This window comes from Bufo bufo, chromosome 2 (assembly GCF_905171765.1).
Source record: "Bufo bufo chromosome 2, aBufBuf1.1, whole genome shotgun sequence".
Classification (NCBI taxonomy): Eukaryota; Metazoa; Chordata; class Amphibia; order Anura; family Bufonidae; genus Bufo; species Bufo bufo.
The window spans coordinates 443,840,303-443,859,714 of NC_053390.1; the positions used below are offsets into that span (position 1 = coordinate 443,840,303).

Below are 19,412 nucleotides of genomic sequence, written 5' to 3' on the forward strand. Positions count from 1 at the left end.
TTCATTTATTTTATGCACTTATACAGCTCTGCTACACTGCTCAAAAAAATAAAGGGAACACTTAAACACAATGTAACTCCAAGTCAATCACACTTCTGTGAAATCAAACTGTCCACTTAGGAAGCAACACTGAGTGACAATCAATTTCACATGCTGTTGTGCAAATAGGATAGACAACAGGTGGAAATTATAGGCAATTAGCAAGACACCCCCAATAAAGGAGTAGTTCTGCAGGTGGTGACCACAGACCACTTCTCAGTTCCTATGCTTCCTGGCTGATGTTTTGGTCACTTTTGAATGCTGGCGGTGCTTTCCCTCTAGTGGTAGCATGAGACGGAGTCTACAACCCACACAAGTGGCTCAGGTAGTGCAGCTTATCCAGGATGGCACATCAATGCGAGCTGTGGCAAGAAGGTTTGCTGTGTCTGTCAGCGTAGTGTCCAGAGCATGGAGGCGCTACCAGGAGACAGGCCAGTACATCAGGAGACGTGGAGGAGGTCGTAGGAGGGCAACAACCCAGCAGCAGAACCGCTACCTCCGCCTTTGTGCAAGAAAGAACAGGAGGAGCACTGCCAGAGCCCTGCAAAATGACCTCCAGCAGGCCACAAATGTGCATGTGTCTGCTCAAACGGTCAGAAACAGACTCCATGAGGGTGATATGAGGGCCCGACGTCCACAGGTGGGGGTTGTGCTTACAGCCCAACACCGTGCAGGAGGTTTGGCATTTGCCAGAGAACACCAAGATTGGCAAATTCGCCACTGGCGCCCTGTGCTCTTCACAGATGAAAGCAGGTTCACACTGAGCACATGTGACAGACGTGACAGAGTCTTGAGACGCCGTGGAGCACGTTCTGCTGCCTGCAACATCCTCCAGCATGACCGGTTTGGCATTGGGTCAGTAATGGTGTGGGGTGGCATTTCTTTGGAGGGCTGCACAGCCCTCCATGTGCTCGCCAGTGGTGGCCTGCCTGCCATTAGGTACCGAGATGAGATCCTCAGACCCCCTGTGAGACCATATGCTGGTGCGGTTGGCCCTGGGTTCCTCCTAATGCAAGACAATGCTAGACCTCATGTGGCTGGAGTGTGTCAGCAGTTCCTGCAAGACGAAGGCATTGATGCTATGGACTGGCCCGCCCGTTCCCCAGACCTGAATCCAATTGAGCACATCTGGGATATCATGTCTCGCTCTATCCACCAACGTCACATTGCACCACAGACTGTCCAGGAGTTGGCAGATGCTTTAGTCCAGGTCTGGGAGGAGATTCCCTCAGGAGACCGTCCGCCACCTCATCAGGAGCATGCACAGGCGTTGTAGGGAGGTCATACAGGCACGTGGAGGCCACACACACACTACTGAGCCTCATTTTGACTTGTTTTAAGGACATTACATCAAAGTTCGATCAGCCTGTAGTGTGTTTTTCCACTTTAATTTTGAGTGTGACTCCAAATCCAGACCTCCATTGGTTGAAAAATTTGATTTCCATTTTTTTATTTTTGTGTTATTTTGTTGTCAGCACATTCAACTACAGGGAGTGCAGAATTATTAGGCAAATGAGTATTTTGACCACATCATCCTCTTTATGCATGTTGTCTTATTCCAAGCTGTATAGGCTCGAAAGCCTACTACCAATTAAGCATATTAGGTGATGTGCATCTCTGTAATGAGAAGGGGTGTGGTCTAATGACATCAACACCCTATATTAGGTGTGCATAATTATTAGGCAACTTCCTTTTCTTTGGCAAAATGGGTCAAAAGAAGGACTTGACAGGCTCAGAAAAGTCAAAAATAGTGAGATATCTTGCAGAGGGATGCAGCACTCTTAAAATTGCATAGCTTCTGAAGCGTGATCATCGAACAATCAAGCGTTTCATTCAAAATAGTCAACAGGGTCGCAAGAAGCGTGTGGAAAAACCAAGGCGCAAAATAACTGCCCATGAACTGAGAAAAGTCAAGCGTGCAGCTGCCAAGATGCCACTTGCCACCAGTTTGGCCATATTTCAGAGCTGCAACATCCCTGGAGTGCCCAAAAGCACAAGGTGTGCAATACTCAGAGACATGGCCAAGGTAAGAAAGGCTGAAAGACGACCACCACTGAACAAGACACACAAGCTGAAACGTCAAGACTGGGCCAAGAAATATCTCAAGACTGATTTTTCTAAGGTTTTATGGACTGATGAAATGAGAGTGAGTCTTGATGGGCCAGATGGATGGGCCCGTGGCTGGATTGGTAAAGGGCAGAGAGCTCCAGTCCGACTCAGACGCCAGCAAGGTGGAGGTGGAGTACTGGTTTGGGCTGGTATCATCAAAGATGAGCTTGTGGGGCCTTTTCGGGTTGAGGATGGAGTCAAGCTCAACTCCCAGTCCTACTGCCAGTTTCTGGAAGACACCTTCTTCAAGCAGTGGTACAGGAAGAAGTCTGCATCCTTCAAGAAAAACATGATTTTCATGCAGGACAATGCTCCATCACACGCGTCCAAGTACTCCACAGCGTGGCTGGCAAGAAAGGGTATAAAAGAAGAAAATCTAATGACATGGCCTCCTTGTTCACCTGATCTGAACCCCATTGAGAACCTGTGGTCCATCATCAAATGTGAGATTTACAAGGAGGGAAAACAGTACACCTCTCTGAACAGTGTCTGGGAGGCTGTGGTTGCTGCTGCACACAATGTTGATGGTGAACAGATCAAAACACTGACAGAATCCATGGATGGCAGGCTTTTGAGTGTCCTTACAAAGAAAAGTGGCTATATTGGTCACTGATTTGTTTTTGTTTTGTTTTTGAATGTCAGAAATGTATATTTGTGAATGTTGAGATGTTATATTGGTTTCACTGGTAAAAATAAATAATTGAAATGGGTATATATTTGTTTTTTGTTAAGTTGCCTAATAATTATGCACAGTAATAGTCACCTGCACACACAGATATCCCCCTAAAATAGCTAAAACTAAAAACAAACTAAAAACTACTTCCAAAAATATTCAGCTTTGATATTAATGAGTTTTTTGGGTTCATTAAGAACATGGTTGTTGTTCAATAATAAAATTAATCCTCAAAAATACAACTTGCCTAATAATTCTGCACTCCCTGTATGTAAAGAACAAAGTATTTCAGAAGAATATTTAATTAATTCAGATCTAGGATGTGTTATTTTTGTGTTCCCTTTATTTTTTTGAGCAGTATATATTCCACAGCACTTTACACACATTACCATCAAGCTGTCCCCGATGGGAGTTACAATCTAAGGTCCCTATCAGTCTGTCTGGAATTGTAAAACGACTGTTCGTTCTTAAATTTCAACCGACGAAAGGAACACCAGTAGATGATGGCCGTTGGGTGTAATGGGTGAGAGTAGAGTGGATACCTTCTAAGTGGATTGAAGTCTGATGGGTGGAAGGGGTCTATGGGTGTCGTTGTACTGTATGTTTTGTACTGTATGTTTTGTACTGTTAATATAATTGCAAAAATACCAATAAAAATGATGGCTTGATTTAAAAAAAAAAAAAAAAAAAAAAGATAAATAAAATAAACCAACCGACGAATGTTCATTTTGGTTGAAATCATCCAACTTTACTGCTGCATATGTCGCCAATTAACCCGCAATAAAAAACAAACGTATACCGTTTTTCACACATCTCCCTCCCTGCGTATTGAAAAGAATAGTCCACAGTTATGGCGATAACACTAACTGCTTTTCACAGACATTCTCAAGGAAATAAAATGTCAGCTCCTGACATTTTATGAAACGTGACTTGGGTTCTCTAAGAGAAAAAAAGGACCTTTAGGATACTTTAAAAACAGTTTGAAATTAAGCTTGAAAGATTCTAGTCCCCTTTGGATTTTGGGAAGGTACAATGTTGTCATGGAGACCGTGGGACTTATGTGCATATATTTGGGGACATCAATATCTAGATGCTCACTTGCTTGATTCCAGATCTCGCCTTAGCTATAATGAAAATTTTTCTTGGAAGTGAATCTCTCTATCACCCTGGAATGGGCACACCCATTTTCACATTAAGACTATGTGACCCAGAACTCCACCATTCACACATTAATGACGTATCCAACTGATCTCTTGCGAGGTAACCTTATAGCACCTTGCATCACCTAAATTGGGAAAAGGAGGTGTGGAAGAAAAAAAATAAAAAATTGCAAAACTGCTATGTCATACAAAAAATGACCATACTGGAAAGAGCGATCCGTTTTAAGACTTTAAAAAGGGCTTGCCCATGAACAACATTTATCACCTAGCCAAAGAATAGGCAATAAATGGATGATCGCTGGGTCTTCCATGGATCACGATAATGAGGTCCCCAAGAGCGTGGAGCAGGAGTGCTCATGCGTAATCACTACTCCATTTACTTCTATGGGATTGATTGAGAAAGTGCTGTACTCTACAGTCCAATAGACGGTACACGGAGTAGAGTGCATGGATGTGTGCCACTTCTCCACTCACACAGGAGACGCTGGAACCACTGTTCTAATGACTGGCAGGTGGTTTTAACCCTCGAACATACATTTATCACTTATATTGTGGACTCCTTGCCATCATGGCTTCATATTATCTCATGGAGTACGAATTATGGAAGCAAACATCACATCAAATGTTTAGTTGGGGGTTCTTGGTGCAACACTGCTCCCGTTCTTATTTGTACCACTTATGTCCTACATTTCATGTGTGAATGTGACCTTTGTAAAAAAATATTTAGAGTGATATGTTCTGGTAAAAGTCCAGTACCAATATGGTGTGGGTCTACCAAGAATAGCTTCAAGCTTTTCTCTACTTTTCATGAGTATAAGTGTTACCATCACTGATCTGCAGAGGTGCATGCCATAGAAAATTAAAGATAGCTATGTGAACAATGTGGAGCGATTAGTAACAGAAGCCTAGTGCGTATACTTACAGTCAGCAAAGCGTGGGGAGAGATCAGTTGACCCTCCTGAAGCCAAGGAGGGAGACATCTGTGTAGGTTCAGGGCACACTTGCTCCTGCACAAAAGATATAACTGTATACAGTAAGACATATATACACCACATATCACCATATTTACTTTATAAAGTTAATCTATGCCATCTTTGCCTTGCCTAAGTGTCTTACCGCTTGTAGAAAACCAAAGGGCTGTGTGGTTTCAGGCTGAGTATTATCTACTTCACTGTCTGATAAACAATTTGATTCGTCATAGCCATAAAATGTCAATAAGTCATGAAATCCAGCCTCCACTTCCTGAAAAAATAGAATAGGTTTAGTAAAAAAAAAAAAAAAACAACAAAAGAACCCTCTATATTAAAACTAGCGTCTGTTGTCCTTACTGTGTCCCCAGTGGCCCACGATGGTTCCTGCTCCTCCTGCGCCAGGATCTCAGCTATTCTTAACCCTTTTTGGAAGCAGACCACTGGAGGATAGAGAAGATACAAAGGTTACAGGCTTGAATGAACTGCATGTAACCATATGATGGCCCCCACAGTACATCCCAATGCCAGAGAGCATTCGTATCTGAGCACTGAATGTATAGGGATGATTAGATGGATCTTCAGTTGCCCGCAATCTCGATAATAGCTGAAAATCTGCTGTGGCTACCTTGAGATGATTTTTAAGCGGAGACAAAAGTCCTGCATGCAGGAGTTTTGTCTCCGCTTAAAAATCATCTTCTGAGCGGAAACATAACGGACCCCATTATAATCTATGGGGTCCTAAGGGCTCCGTTTGGCGTCAGTTATGTGCCTTTTCCGTCCTTTCCGTTCTCCTGCTCCTAGACAGAGCAGGAGAACGGAAAGCCAGAACGGTGATGTGAACGAAGCCTAAATACCCTAAAGGCTCATGCACACGAACGTATTTTCTTTCCGTGTCCGTTCTGGTTTTTTTGCGGACCGTATGCGGAACCATTCACTTCAATGGGTCCTCAAAAAAAACTGACGTTACTCCATGTGCATTCCGTTTCCACATGTCCGTTCCGCAAAAAATGTTCTATTATTGTCCGCAATACGGACAAGGATGGTAATGTTCTATGAAGGGCCAGCTGTTCAGTTCCGCAAAATACAGAATGCACACGGATGTCATCCGCATTTTTTGCGGACCGCAAAATACATACGGTCGTGTGCATGAGCCCTTACACGGGCTGATAATTATGATAACCTTCCTGTGTGACGGTGCTGCCACACACACATGCTTTTTGACGTCGTTTTTGAATCCAGAATCAGGAGTGGATCATACCAGGAGAGAAAGCATCAAGGGCAGATACGTCTCCACTTTTTTCAATCCACTCCTGGTTTTGGTTTAAAAAAACCTGAATGTGTGGCAGCACCTAGGCTTGGGTGAATCGTGCTTCGGATCACAAATCCAAAGTCGATTCGTTCAAAAACTTTGTTTGAAATGCTGTTTCCGTACAGCATTAAAATATATTGGCGTCGTGGAGGAAAACGTTGTTTCGCCCGAAGTTGCGCGAGACTTAAGTATTCCTATCTGTATATTTAAAAGCATTTTAAAATAAGAATCCAAAGTCGAGGTTCGGTACTGGCGGGTACCTCGGTACCAAAGGATTCATATTCTAAAATGTTTTTAAATAAGCAGATAGGAATACCGAGGTTATATACCGAAGTGTAGCGCAACTTTGGGCGAGAACGTTTTCCTCCATGGAGCCAATACATTTTAATGCTGTACGGAAACAGCATTTCAAACGAAGTTTTTTATCCGAAGCTTGATTCGCTCAAGCCTAGCAGCACCCTAAAGGTGCCTCCGATCACCTAACGAAAGAGCAAACGCTCGTTTGTCAGGTGTAAGCATGTTGATGCAGCACCCAAGATAATCCTTTCTGGACAGCAAATTGTTGACAGGGATCTGCTGCCCAGAAACGATGGGGCACATTTACTAAAGCGTTTGCGCCTGTTTTTAGTCTAAAAATGACTGTTTTAGACAGTCTTATTTTTAGTCACATTTACTACTGATTTTGCGCCTGTTTTGGTGTCTTTTGCATCTCATCCAACTATTTGGATTTTTTAGACTAAGGCTACTTTCACACTCGCGTTTTATGCGTTCAGATAATACAACCGTCTGCATCCGTTATGAACTCTACTGAAAGTCAATGGGAGATGGATCCGTTTTCTATTGTGGCGGATCTGTCCCCATTGACTTGCATTTGGGGTCATGCCGGATCTGTCTTGCTCCACATCTCAGAACGGAAAGCAAACTTCAACATGTTGCGGTTTGCTCTCCGGTATGGGAACGCAACTAAACAAAACGGAATGCATTTTGGCGCATTGCGTTCTGTTCAGTTTTGTCCCTATTGACAATGAATGAGGATAAAACAAACTTTTTCCGATATTAAGCCCCTATGACGGAACTCAATACCGGAAAACTAAAACGCTAGTGTGAAAGTAGCCTAAGGGCTCATGCACACGAACGTATTTTCTTTCCGTGTCCGTTCTGTTTTTTTGGGGACAGTATGCTGAACGATTCATTTCAATGGGTCTGCAAAAAAAATGGAAGTTACTCTGTGTGCATTCCGTTTCCGTATTTCCGTTCCGCAAAGGGATAAAACATGTCCTATTAATGCCCGCATTACAGACAAGGATAGGACTGTTCTATTAGGGGCCAGCTGTTCTGTTCCGCAAAATACGGAATGCACACAGACATCATCCGTGTTTTTTGCGGACCACAAAATACATACGGTTGTGTGCATGTGCCCTAATTCAGACGTTTTCTAACTTTTTGGATCTTTTTCCGTATATAGGTGCGCCTGACTTTCCCAAAAACAGTGTAATTTCTACGCCACTCCAGGGCTTTCATACTTTTCTTTGTCTGTTTTCAGTGGTGAATTGTGACTTTTTTTTTTGCATTAAAAGTTGCCCTTTTCTGTTGACATGTGACTTTTCTCCGCAAAGATGCTACTTTTTTCATGAGCAAATAAATTAGACCAGTCTAAGTGAATATGAACCTGTCTAACTGGAAAACAACCACCAGAGGTCAGACTAATTAAAAAAACTCATTAACTGCTGTACGACTTAATAAATACTGGGCAAAAGACAGCCAAATTAAATATGCCAGTCTAATTTTACGTCTAAGAACAGGGGAGCTTGATAAATGTGCCCTGATGCATCTGTAAGGGGGAGAGCAATCACAGTAGAGACTGATCATTCCTATACAGTGGGGAGGACTGCCGCATGTCATCAGAAATGAACTGTTACGGTAAAGGGTTTTTTCCAGGATTTTAATATTGATGACCTATCCTAAGGACAGATCATCGGTATCAGATCGGCAGGGGTCCAACACCCCCGCCGATCAGCTGGTTGAAGAGAAAGACGTGTTCCTTGGGAGTGCAGCCTTTCCTTCACTGAGAGCGGGCATAACTACAAGCCGTCCCATTCACTTCAATAGGACATCACCATCCAATTCAAGTGTATACTACAGAGCCGTCCCGATATAGATGACCTATCCTGAGGAAGGGTCATCAATATTAAAATCCCAGAAAACCCTGTTAAGGGGTATATGCATATCCGTATACTGGTCATCATCTTTGAGACCACACACACACGGAACCTCCACTTTATAATGTACCTTTTGGTGGTCGCCCTATATATCTTAACCTGCATCATGTCAATGAGTTAGGGTTCATGCCTGTATTGTGGCCAGCAAACAGCAGGTCCGCAGTATACAGGCACCGGCCATGTGCGCACCGTATCACAGATGCGGACTCAATCCGGAAGATATGGATTGGAGGCACGGAGCGGAAGGCCATGGAAGCACTACAGAAGGCTTCTGTGGCATTTCCGTCCACACGAAGACATGCTCTATTTTTTGCGGTGCAGACCTATTCAATTTGAATGGGTCTGCATTAGTGTAGAGCGAACTTGTGTTTTCAGTTCGGCATCTAAAGTGCAGGTTCTGGTTATCGAAGAATCGCGTTATGGATTCTAAATTCCGTTATGGTACGTGGTTGTGGAATCCATAACGCGATTCTTCGATAACCCGAACTTTAGACGGCGAACTTAAAACACAAGTTCGCTCAACGCTAGTCTGCATCGCTCATCGCAGGCGGCACACATTCATGTGCATGAGCCCCACATTCATGTGCATGAGCCCATACTCCATCTTGCCGGGGCACATATAAGTACCATGTTACACAGAAAGCCCCCGATTTTCTCAGAAGATGCCGTCTCCATCCACAGTAAAGTTGCCAAAGTCTTCCAGTATAAAATCCATAGACACAGCAATGATACATGCACCTCCCAGAGCCCCTCTAGCACTGAGGACCTCTGCTGCCCCTACAAGCCGTGCTTCTGTCACACCAGGTGTCACCAGTCTCACTTTACTCATATACGGGGACGAGCTGCCATCCACTGGGTCCTTTTATTCACTGCATGGCACAGGCACCTGAAAGGTTACAGCTGGCATGCCGATAGTTCTCACAGCTCCCACGTCATCTTCAGTCCCCAGCTAGCCCCGCACTATCCTCCAAGCAACTGCACTACAGTCACAAAGGCAAAACTTCCGCCAAGACCCGACATTTAAGAACTGTCCCCCCCAAGCGGAGTCAGCCCCGGTCGTGCCACACCCTGGTCCCGGTTACCTCCAGCCGCCGAGCACCGGAGCAGGAGGAGCAGCGTGGCCCGGATGTGAGCGACGAACACGATTGGCAACTGAGCGGAAGGAGGCGTGGCCCAGGTAGAGCGTCACGTGACGCGCATAGGCAGAGACCCCCCTGAGTAGTAATTAGTAGGTATGGGGGCGTACAGTGTATTTCTGTTACTTCCATGGCTACCGTGAGAGGGTGCTGACCGACGTCTCCGCTCATAGCCCTGCGTTACTGAGCGGCGCCCAGCGGTTGTTTCACGGGAAGGTGTCTGTGAAAATGGAAGCGGCGCGTTATGATTTGTTGAAAGTAAAGGATGTTTTATATCCTGTGGAAACCGCAGCCACCAATCAGATCCCGGTTTATATTGTGTAACCTGAGATAGGAAATAAAAGCTGTAATCTGATTGGTTGCTAGAAGTAGCTTCACTTTTGGATTAGTTTTGCTCTTTACTTGATATATATTAGGGATTTACCAAACTGGTGTAAAGGAAAACTGGCTTAATTGCCCGTATCAACCAATCAGATTCTACCTTTCATTTTCTAGAGGAGCTCTGAAAAATTAAAGGTAGAATCTGATTGGTTGCTATTGGCAACTAAGCCAGTTTTTCTTTACACCAGTTCTGATAAAATGTGGAAGGCTAGTTTCACATTTTAAGCAATGTCAGAGTTCTACGGATCGGGCATTGCCGGATGTTGACTATAATGGAGTATATGTTTCTATGTCTAGCGGACATCCGTCTGCTACCTAGCAAATAGGTCAGGATTCTGCTGGAAAACAAGCGCTGCATGCAACAGTATTAGGCCAGCCAATTTCTGGCATTCTATGGTGTAAGGCAGATCTAAGAGAATCCTAAATTCACTTACTGTAGATTTCCTAACCACATCCGATGGGAGTTTATTCCAAGCCTCAACTACTCGTTTGGTGTTCTGATCTCCCCCGACTCATTTTAGATTTCGCCCCTTTGTTCTCTGTTTAGTTTTTATTAAAAGACTAGCAGAAGGACCCGGATTCTCACAGCTATATTTCATCTATTTCATTTAATGTTTCTGTGTGTCGTTAAAAGATATCGACAGTATCCCCCATAACAGTGACCTCTACAGCACCCCGCCCACTTAGCAATGACCTCCACAGTCCCCCACCCCTTAACACTGCCCCCCCCCCCCCCACAGTGCACGCCTCCTTAAAATGGGACCTCCACAGCAGCCCACCCCCTTAACTTTGACCTTCACAGCAGCCTGCCCCTTTAACAGTGAGTTTCACAGTACTCCACCCCCTTGACAGTGACCTCCTCAGGGGCCCACCCCCTTAACAGTGACCTCCACAGCACCCGCCCCTTAACACTGACCATAGGTTACATTCCCCTTAACTGTGACCTCCACCATTCCACGCCACCTTAACAGAGACCTCCACAGCAACTGCCCCTTTAACAGTGACCTCCACTGTACCCCGCTCCCTTAACAATGACCTCACAGTACTCCGCTGCCTTAACAGTGACCTCACAGTACCCCACTGCTCATTTAATAGTGGCCTCCACAGTCCCCTGCTCCCTTAACAATGACCTCCACAGTGCCCGCCCCTTTAACAGTGACCTCCACAGCGGTCACCCCTTTATTAGTGAACTCCACAGTACCCTGTCTCGTTAACATTGATTTCCACAATAACAATGACCTCCACAGAGCTCCGTTCCCTTAAAATGTGACCTCCACAAAAGCAAGCCCCCTTAACAGTGACCTCTACAGCACCCTGCCCCTTAACACTGAACTCCATAGCGGACCGTCCCCTTAACTGTGGCCTCCACCGTTACCTGCCCCCTTAACAGAGACCTCCACAGTGCTCGCCCCTTTAAAAGTGACCACAGCATCTCGCCCCTTAACAGTGACCTTCACAGCGGCCCGCCCCTTTAACAGTGTCCTCCACAGTGGCCTCCCCTTTATTAGTGACCTCCACAGTACCCCATCTCCTTAACAGTGTTCTCTACAACACCGCGCCCCCTTAACAGTGGCCTCTACAGCAATCTGCCCCTTAACATTGACCTCCATAGCGGACTGTCCTCTTAACTGTGACCTCCACAGCAGCCTTCCCCCTTAACTGTAACCTCCACAGCACTCCGCTCCCTTAACAGTGTCATCCACAGTGCCCTGCCCCTTTAAAGCTGACCTATAGCAGTGAAGAAAAATGTCTGGGTTGTTATGGAAACCTGGTGTAAAACTGTGTGTATGTGGAGACTAAGGGCCTGCAAGCTTCTATTGGCTGATAAGGGACATGTGACCGTGTGTATAGCACTTGGGATATGAAGAGAAAGACTTGTAGGCTTGTATTGGCTAATGCAGGTCATATATTTGGGAATATCTCAGGAACGGTACGTCCTAGAGAGCTAAGACCCGGTCTAAAACCTTCCCGGACACCTGAAGTACCTGTGTGCCAAATTTCTTACATGGGACGGTGTGGATTCCTTTAGCGGACATACACACATACATACACTCAGCTTTATATATTAGATTCTCTTCTGTACCTTATGTATGCCTTTAAAGGGCTTCTGTCACCCCACTAAACAGTTGTTTTTTTTTTGGTTACTTTTAATCCCTATACTGTGATTTATGCATACATACTGTAATTAATCATTTTGGTTCAGCAGATTATGTTAAAAACTTACTTTTAAAATATGCAAATTACCTTGCTACCAGCAAGTAGCCGCCCGACTTGCTGGTAGCAAGGTAATTTGCATATTTTAAAAGTAAGTTTTTAACCACCTCCGGACCGCCTAACGCAGGATTGCGTTCCGGAGGTGGCAGCGCTGCGCAGAGTCACGCATATACGCGTCATCTCGCGAGACGCGAGATTTCGCTCAAAGCCGGCCCGCGCATGCGCATCGCGGGCCGGCAAAATTAAAAGAAGTATTTCGTCACCAGCCTGCCAGCAACGATCATTGGCTGGCAGGCTGGCGATTTTCAAAAAATCCAATCCAAAGTCATATAACAGATCATATTAGTAAATATGATCTGTTATATGGCTTGTCTGCTCCTGTGCTGGTCCTTTTCGTCGGTTGGATCCAGCACAGGAGCAGACTGAACTGTGAGTACACCAAACACTACACCTTAGCCCCAGATCACCCACCTGCACCCCAATTAACCCTTTGATCACCCCTTTGATCGCCCCTGTCAATCACTAGTGAAAGGAAAAAAAGTGATCAGTGTAAACTGTCACTTTTTTTTTTTCACTGGTATTGGCTGTTTTAGGGATAGTTTAGGCCCCTTGGTTAGGTAGTTAGCGTCAGTTAGCGCCCACCCCACCGCACCGCAGTCACTTTTATTCGCTGTTTAGCGTATCGCTAATCAGCATTTGTACTTTTATAGTATCTGTAAGTGATCAAAACTGATCACGGTCAGATCTATAATAGTATTAGTGTCACCTTAGCTCGCCCTCCACCCTCCACTGATCGGTCGCCCACACGTGCGTTCACCCACGCCCGCCCCACCGCAGTGACAAAAAATTATTATTTTTTGATCACTGCACATTCATTTTACACGCACTGCGGCGATAAAAAAATCAGTTTTGATATTTTTTATCAACCGCAGCAGCCTCCGGTACTTCGCTAGCCTCCCCTTTGTAAGACAGGTTTGCTTTTTTTCTTGGGTAGTCTCAGGGAATACCCCTAAATTTAGTAGTCCAAAATGTCAAACAGGGGGTATTCTTCTGAAGAGGCCTACAGGATTCTGACCCAGTCGGATGAGGAGTGGGAACCCTCATCTGACGAATCTAGCGGGTCAGAATATGAACCTGTGGAAAGCAGTGGCTCTCTGACCCAAAGTTCGGACGAGGAGGTGGAGGTCCCTGGCAGCACCAGGCGTACCCGGCCCCATGTCGCTAGACCACAGGTTACGCAGGATCCGCTTCAAGAGCAGCAGAGTGGGGCTGTCGCTGCCGGATCACGTGGTGAGGCATACACCAGCAGCGCAGCCCTTCCTGGACCTAGTACCAGCACTGCCGTACAACCTGGTGAAGTAGCGAGCACCAGAAGGGCAGTTGAAGCTGGTACGGTGGCACGTGCAATAGTTACCCCGTCGCAGCCACCGCAAAGACGGGCCCGTAGAGCCCCTAGAGTCCCTGAGGTGCTGGCAAATCCTGATTGGCAGTCACCAACTTCAGCCGCACCAGTAGTTCCCCCTTTCACCGCCCAGTCTGGAGTTCGGGTTGAGACGGCTCAAATCGGTTCGGCCCTGGGATTTTTTGAGCTGTTCTTGACTGCGGAGCTCTTGGACTTAGTCGTGGCAGAGACCAACCAGTATGCCACACAATTTATAACCGCTAACCCGGGAAGCTATTATGCCCAGCCTTTCCGGTGGAAACCAGTCCAAGTTTCCGAGCTTAAAATTTTTTTGGGCCTTCTCCTCAACATGGGCCTGACAAAAAAGCATGAATTGCGGTCATATTGGTCAACGCACCCAATTCATCACATGCCCATGTTCTCTGCTGCTATGTCCAGGACACGATTTGAGACCATCCTACGTTTTCTGCATTTTAGCGACAATACCACCTCCCGTCCCAGAGGCCACCCTGCTTTTGACCGGCTCCACAAAATTCGGCCCCTCATAGACCATTTCAACCTGAAATTTGCAGATTTGTATACCCCTGAGCAAAACATCTGCGTAGACGAGTCCCTAATACATTTTACCGGGCGCCTTGGCTTCAAACAATACATCCCAAGCAAGCGTGCCCGGTATGGGGTCAAATTGTATAAGCTCTGTGAAAGGGCCACAGGCTATACCCACAAATTTCGGATCTATGAGGGAAAAGATCAGACCCTGGAGCCGGTCGGTTGCCCTGACTACCTGGGGAGCAGTGGGAAGACAGTCTGGGACTTGGTGTCACCCTTATTCGGCAAGGGGTACCATCTTTATGTGGACAATTTCTACACAAGTGTGGCCCTCTTTAGGCATTTGTTTCTAGAACGGATTTGCGCCTGTGGCACCATGCGAACTAGTCGCGTGGGCTTCCCCCAACGGCTTGTAACCACCCGTCTTGCAAGGGGGCAGAGGGCTGCCTTGTGTAACGAAGAACTGCTCGCGGTGAAATGGAGAGACAAGCGTGACGTTTACATGCTCTCCTCCATTCACGCAGACACGACAATCCAAATTGAGCGAGCAACCCGTGTCATTGAAAAGCCCCTCTGTGTCCACGACTATAATGCGCTCATGGGAGGGGTGGACTTCAATGACCAGATGTTGTCTCCGTATTTAGTTTCCCGCAGAACCAGACGCTGGTATAAGAAGGTGTCTGTATATTTAATTCAATTGGCGCTCTACAATAGTTTTGTTCTCTACAGTAAGGCTGGGAGAACAGGATCCTTCCTCAAATTCCAGGAAGAGATCATCGAGAACCTCCTTTACCCAGGAGGTTCCGTGGCCCCATCCACCAGTGTAGTTAGCCGTCTACACGAGCGACATTTCCCCAGTGTCGTTCCTGGTACCTCAACCCAACCGTCACCCCGAAAAAGATGTCGTGTCTGTAGCAGGAGTGGAATAAGGCGTGACACCCGCTATTTCTGTCCTGACTGTGCTGACCACCCTGCCCTATGCTATGGAGAGTGTTTCCGGAAGTACCACACACAGGTACACTTAGCATAGGGATCACATCTCACCAGGACAGGCACACAGGGCTATTAGGGCCCATTCACTCACAGCTGCTGCAAACCTCTCCTTTCACCTGGGATAAAGTGCATAATGTACTTCGCCACATCTTTGGGCGATTTGCGCTTTGCACATTGTCCCATGGGGAAGGAGAGGTTTGTTCTATAAAAGGTAAAAAAAACTAAACAAAAAAAAAAATACCGGTAAGTAAAAAAGTTAAATGTTCAGTTAAAAAAGTTTAAAAAAAGTTTCTATGTTCTGTTCAACAGTTAATAAAGTTATTGCTTTGCGGCCTGGTTTTTTCTTTTTTGTTTTGTTTTTTTTACCTTTCAGGTGGACCAACCGATCGACTAGCTGCAGCACTGATGTGCATTCGGACAGAAGCATTGCGCTGCTGTCAGATTACACGCAAGTCGGTGTATGCGGCGCTGCAAGACGAGATTTCTCCTCTGCAGTAAAAGATACGTTTGCCGAGGCATATGAGCTGAGGAGGTGGCGGTGTTCATATACTTTGGCAAACACTTTGTATATATAAAAAAAAAAATCCCGGCAATGATTTATTCATCCACATCGATTGATGTGAATGGAGAAATCTGGTTTGCCAGGGCATACGAGCTGAAGTGGGTATGGATGTTGGGCGGAGCTCCTATGTCCTGGCAGACGCCTTTCCCCTCCTTTTTCTTTTTTTGGCAGAGATTTTTTCATCCACATTGATCGATGCGAATGAAGAAATCTGTGCCGTTCATTTTTTTCTTTCAGCCCAGAGGCTGAACGGAAAAAAAAAATCTCATTACCCGTATGCTCAATATAAGGAGAATAGCAGAAACTCCTAATGCTGGGCATACATGTAATGATTGCGGAGACCCTCAAATGCCAGGGCAGTACAAACACCCCACAAATAACACCATTTTGGAAAGAAGACACCCCAAGGTATTCGCTGAGGGGCATATTGAGTCCATGAAAGATTGAAATTTTTGTCCCAAGTTAGCGGAAAGGGAGACTTTGTGAGAACAAAATCAAAAAAATCAATTTCCGCTAACTTGTGCCAAATTTTTTTTTTTTCAATGAACTCGCCATGCCCCTCATTGAATACCTTGGGGTGTCTTCTTTCCAAAATGGGGTCACATGTGGGGTATTTATACTGCCCTGGCATTTTAGGGGCCCCAAAGCGTGAGAAGAAGTCTGGTATCCAAATGTCTAAAAATGCCCTCCTAAAAGGAATTTGGGCACCTTTGCCCACCTAGGCTGCAAAAAAGTGTCACACATGTGGTATCTCCGTATTCAGCAGAAGTTGGGGAATATGTTTTGGGGTGTCATTTTACATATACCCATGCTGGGTGAGATAAATATCTTGGTCAAATGCCAACTTTGTATAAAAAAAATGGGAAAAGTTGTCTTTTGCCAAGATATTTCTCTCACCCAGCATGGGTATATGTAAAAAGACACCCCAAAACACATTCCCCACCTTCTCCTGAGTACGGAGATACCAGATGTGTGACACTTTTTTGCAGCCTAGGTGGGCAAAGGGGCCCACATTCCAAAGAGCACCTTTCGGATTTCACAGGTCATTTACCTACTTACCAGACATTAGGGCCCCTGGAAAATGCCAGGGCAGTATAACTACCCCACAAGTGACCCCATTTTGGAAAGAAGACACCCCAAGGTATTCCGTGAGGGGCATGGCAAGTTCCTAGAATTTTTTATTTTTTGTCACAAGTTAGTGGAAAATGATGATTTTTATTTTTTATTTTTTTTTCATACAAAGTCTCATATTCCACTAACTTGTGACAAAAAATAAAAATTTCCATGAACTCACTATGCCTATCAGCGAATACCTTGGGGTCTCTTCTTTCCAAAATGGGGTCACTTGTGGGGTAGTTATACTGCCCTGGCATTCTAGGGGCCCAAATGTGTGGTAAGGAGTTTGAAATCAAATTCAGTAAAAAATGACCTATGAAATCCAAAAGGTGCTCTTTGGAATGTGGGCCCCTTTGCCCACCTAGGCTGCAAAAAAGTGTCACACATCTGGTATCCCCGTACTCAGGAGAAGTTGAGGAATGTGTTTTGGGGTGTCTTTTTACATATACCCATGCTGGGTGAGATAAATATCTTGGTCAAATGCCAACTTTGTATAAAAAAATGGGAAAAGTTGTCTTTTGCCAAGATATTTCTCTCACCCAGCATGGGTATATGTAAAATGACACCCCAAAACACATTCCCCACCTTCTCCTGAGTACGGAGATACCAGATGTGTGACACTTTTTTGCAGCCTAGGTGGGCAAAGGGGCCCATTTTCCAAAGAGCACCTTTCGGATTTGACAGGTCATTTTTTTCAGAATTTGATTTCAAACTCCTTACCACACATTTGGGCCCCTAGAATGCCAGGGCAGTATAACTACCCCACAAGTGACCCCATTTTGGAAAGAAGACACCCCAAGGTATTCCGTGAGGGGCATGGCAAGTTCCTAGAATTTTTTATTTTTTGTCACAAGTTAGTGGAAAATGATGATTTTTTTTTTTTTTTTTTTTTTCATACAAAGTCTCATATTCCACTAACTTGTGACAAAAAATAAAAACTTCCATGAACTCACTATGCCCATCAGCGAATACCTTGGGGTGTCTTCTTTCCAAAATGGGGTCACTTGTGGGGTAGTTATACTGCCCTGGCATTCTAGGGGCCCAAATGTGTGGTAAGGAGTTTGAAATCAAATTCTGAAAAAAATGACCTGTCAAATCCGAAAGGTGCTCTTTGGAATATGGGCCCCTTTGCCCACCTAGGCTGCAAAAAAGTGTCACACATCTGGTATCTCCGTACTCAGGAGAAGGTGGGGAATGTGTTTTGGGGTGTCATTTTACATATACCCATGCTGGGTGAGAGAAATATCTTGGCAAAAGACAACTTTTCCCATTTTTTTATACAAAGTTGGCATTTGACCAAGATATTTATCTCACCCAGCATGGGTATATGTAAAAAGACACCCCAAAACACATTCCTCAACTTCTCCTGAGTACGGGGATACCAGATGTGTGACACTTTTTTGCAGCCTAGGTGGGCAAAGGGGCCCACATTCCAAAGAGCACCTTTTGGATTTCATAGGTCATTTTTTACTGAATTTGATTTCAAACTCCTTACCACACATTTGGGCCCCTAGAATGCCAGGGCAGTATAACTACCCCACAAGTGACCCCATTTTGGAAAGAAGAGACCCCAAGGTATTCGCTGATGGGCATAGTGAGTTCATGGAAGTTTTTATTTTTTGTCACAAGTTAGTGGAATATGAGACTTTGTATGGAAAAAAAAAAAAAAAAAAAAATCATAATTTTCCACTAACTTGTGACAAAAAATAAAAAATTCTAGGAACTCGCCATGCCCCTCACGGAATACCTTGGGGTGTCTTCTTTCCAAAATGGGGTCACTTGTGGGGTAGTTATACTGCCCTGTCATTCTAGGGGCCCAAATGTGTGGTAAGGAGTTTGAAATCAAATTCTGTAAAAAATGATGAGTGAAATCCGAAAGGTGCTCTTTGGAATATGGGCCCCTTTGCCCACCTAGGCTGCAAAAAAGTGTCACACATCTGGTATCTCCGTACTCAGGAGAAGGTGGGGAATGTGTTTTGGGGTGTCATTTTATATATACCCATGCTGGGTGAGATAAATATCTTGGTGAAATGCCAACTTTGTATAAAAAAATGGGAAAAGTTGTCTTTTGCCAAGATATTTCTCTCACCCAGCATGGGTATATATAAAATGACACCCCAAAACACATTCCCCACCTTCTCCTGAGTACGGAGATACCAGATGTGTGACACTTTTTTGCAGCCTAGGTGGGCAAAGGGGCCCATATTCCAAAGAGCACCTTTCGGATTTGACAGGTCATTTTTTTCAGAATTTGATTTCAAACTCCTTACCACACATTTGGGCCCCTAGAATGCCAGGGCAGTATAACTACCCCACAAGTGACCCCATTTTGGAAAGAAGAGACCCCAAGGTATTTCGTTATGGGCATAGTGAGTTCATAGAAGTTTTTATTTTTTGTCACAAGTTAGTGGAATATGAGACTTTGTAAGAAAAAAAAAAAAAAAAAAAAAATCATCATTTTCCGCTAACTTGTGACAAAAAATAAAAAGTTCTATGAACTCACTATGCCCATCAGCGAATACCTTAGGGTGTGTACTTTCCGAAATGGGGTCATTTGTGGGGTGTTTGTACTGTCTGGG

At 44.9% G+C, this 19,412-nt stretch overlaps 1 protein-coding gene across 3 annotated transcripts in view; it reads right to left on the reverse strand.

Annotated features, from left to right (window-relative positions):
* MIER2 (MIER family member 2) overlaps window positions 1-9,687 on the reverse strand; it is a 46,360-nt gene extending 36,673 nt beyond the window's left edge. For 2 of the 3 annotated variants that reach the window (XM_040417506.1, XM_040417505.1), the window contains exons 1-4: window positions 9,301-9,541; window positions 5,310-5,392; window positions 5,098-5,223; window positions 4,904-4,988 (exon numbers count right to left, since the gene is read on the reverse strand). In XM_040417506.1, coding sequence (XP_040273440.1) covers window positions 4,904-4,988; window positions 5,098-5,223; window positions 5,310-5,392; window position 9,301 — 295 coding nt within the window. In that variant the 5' untranslated portion in view covers window positions 9,302-9,541. Of the gene's footprint in view, window positions 1-4,903; window positions 4,989-5,097; window positions 5,224-5,309; window positions 5,393-9,300; window positions 9,542-9,562 lie in introns of those variants that run through there. The other variant, XM_040417507.1, reaches the window with a different exon arrangement.
* Window positions 9,688-19,412: the final 9,725 nt, after the last annotated feature.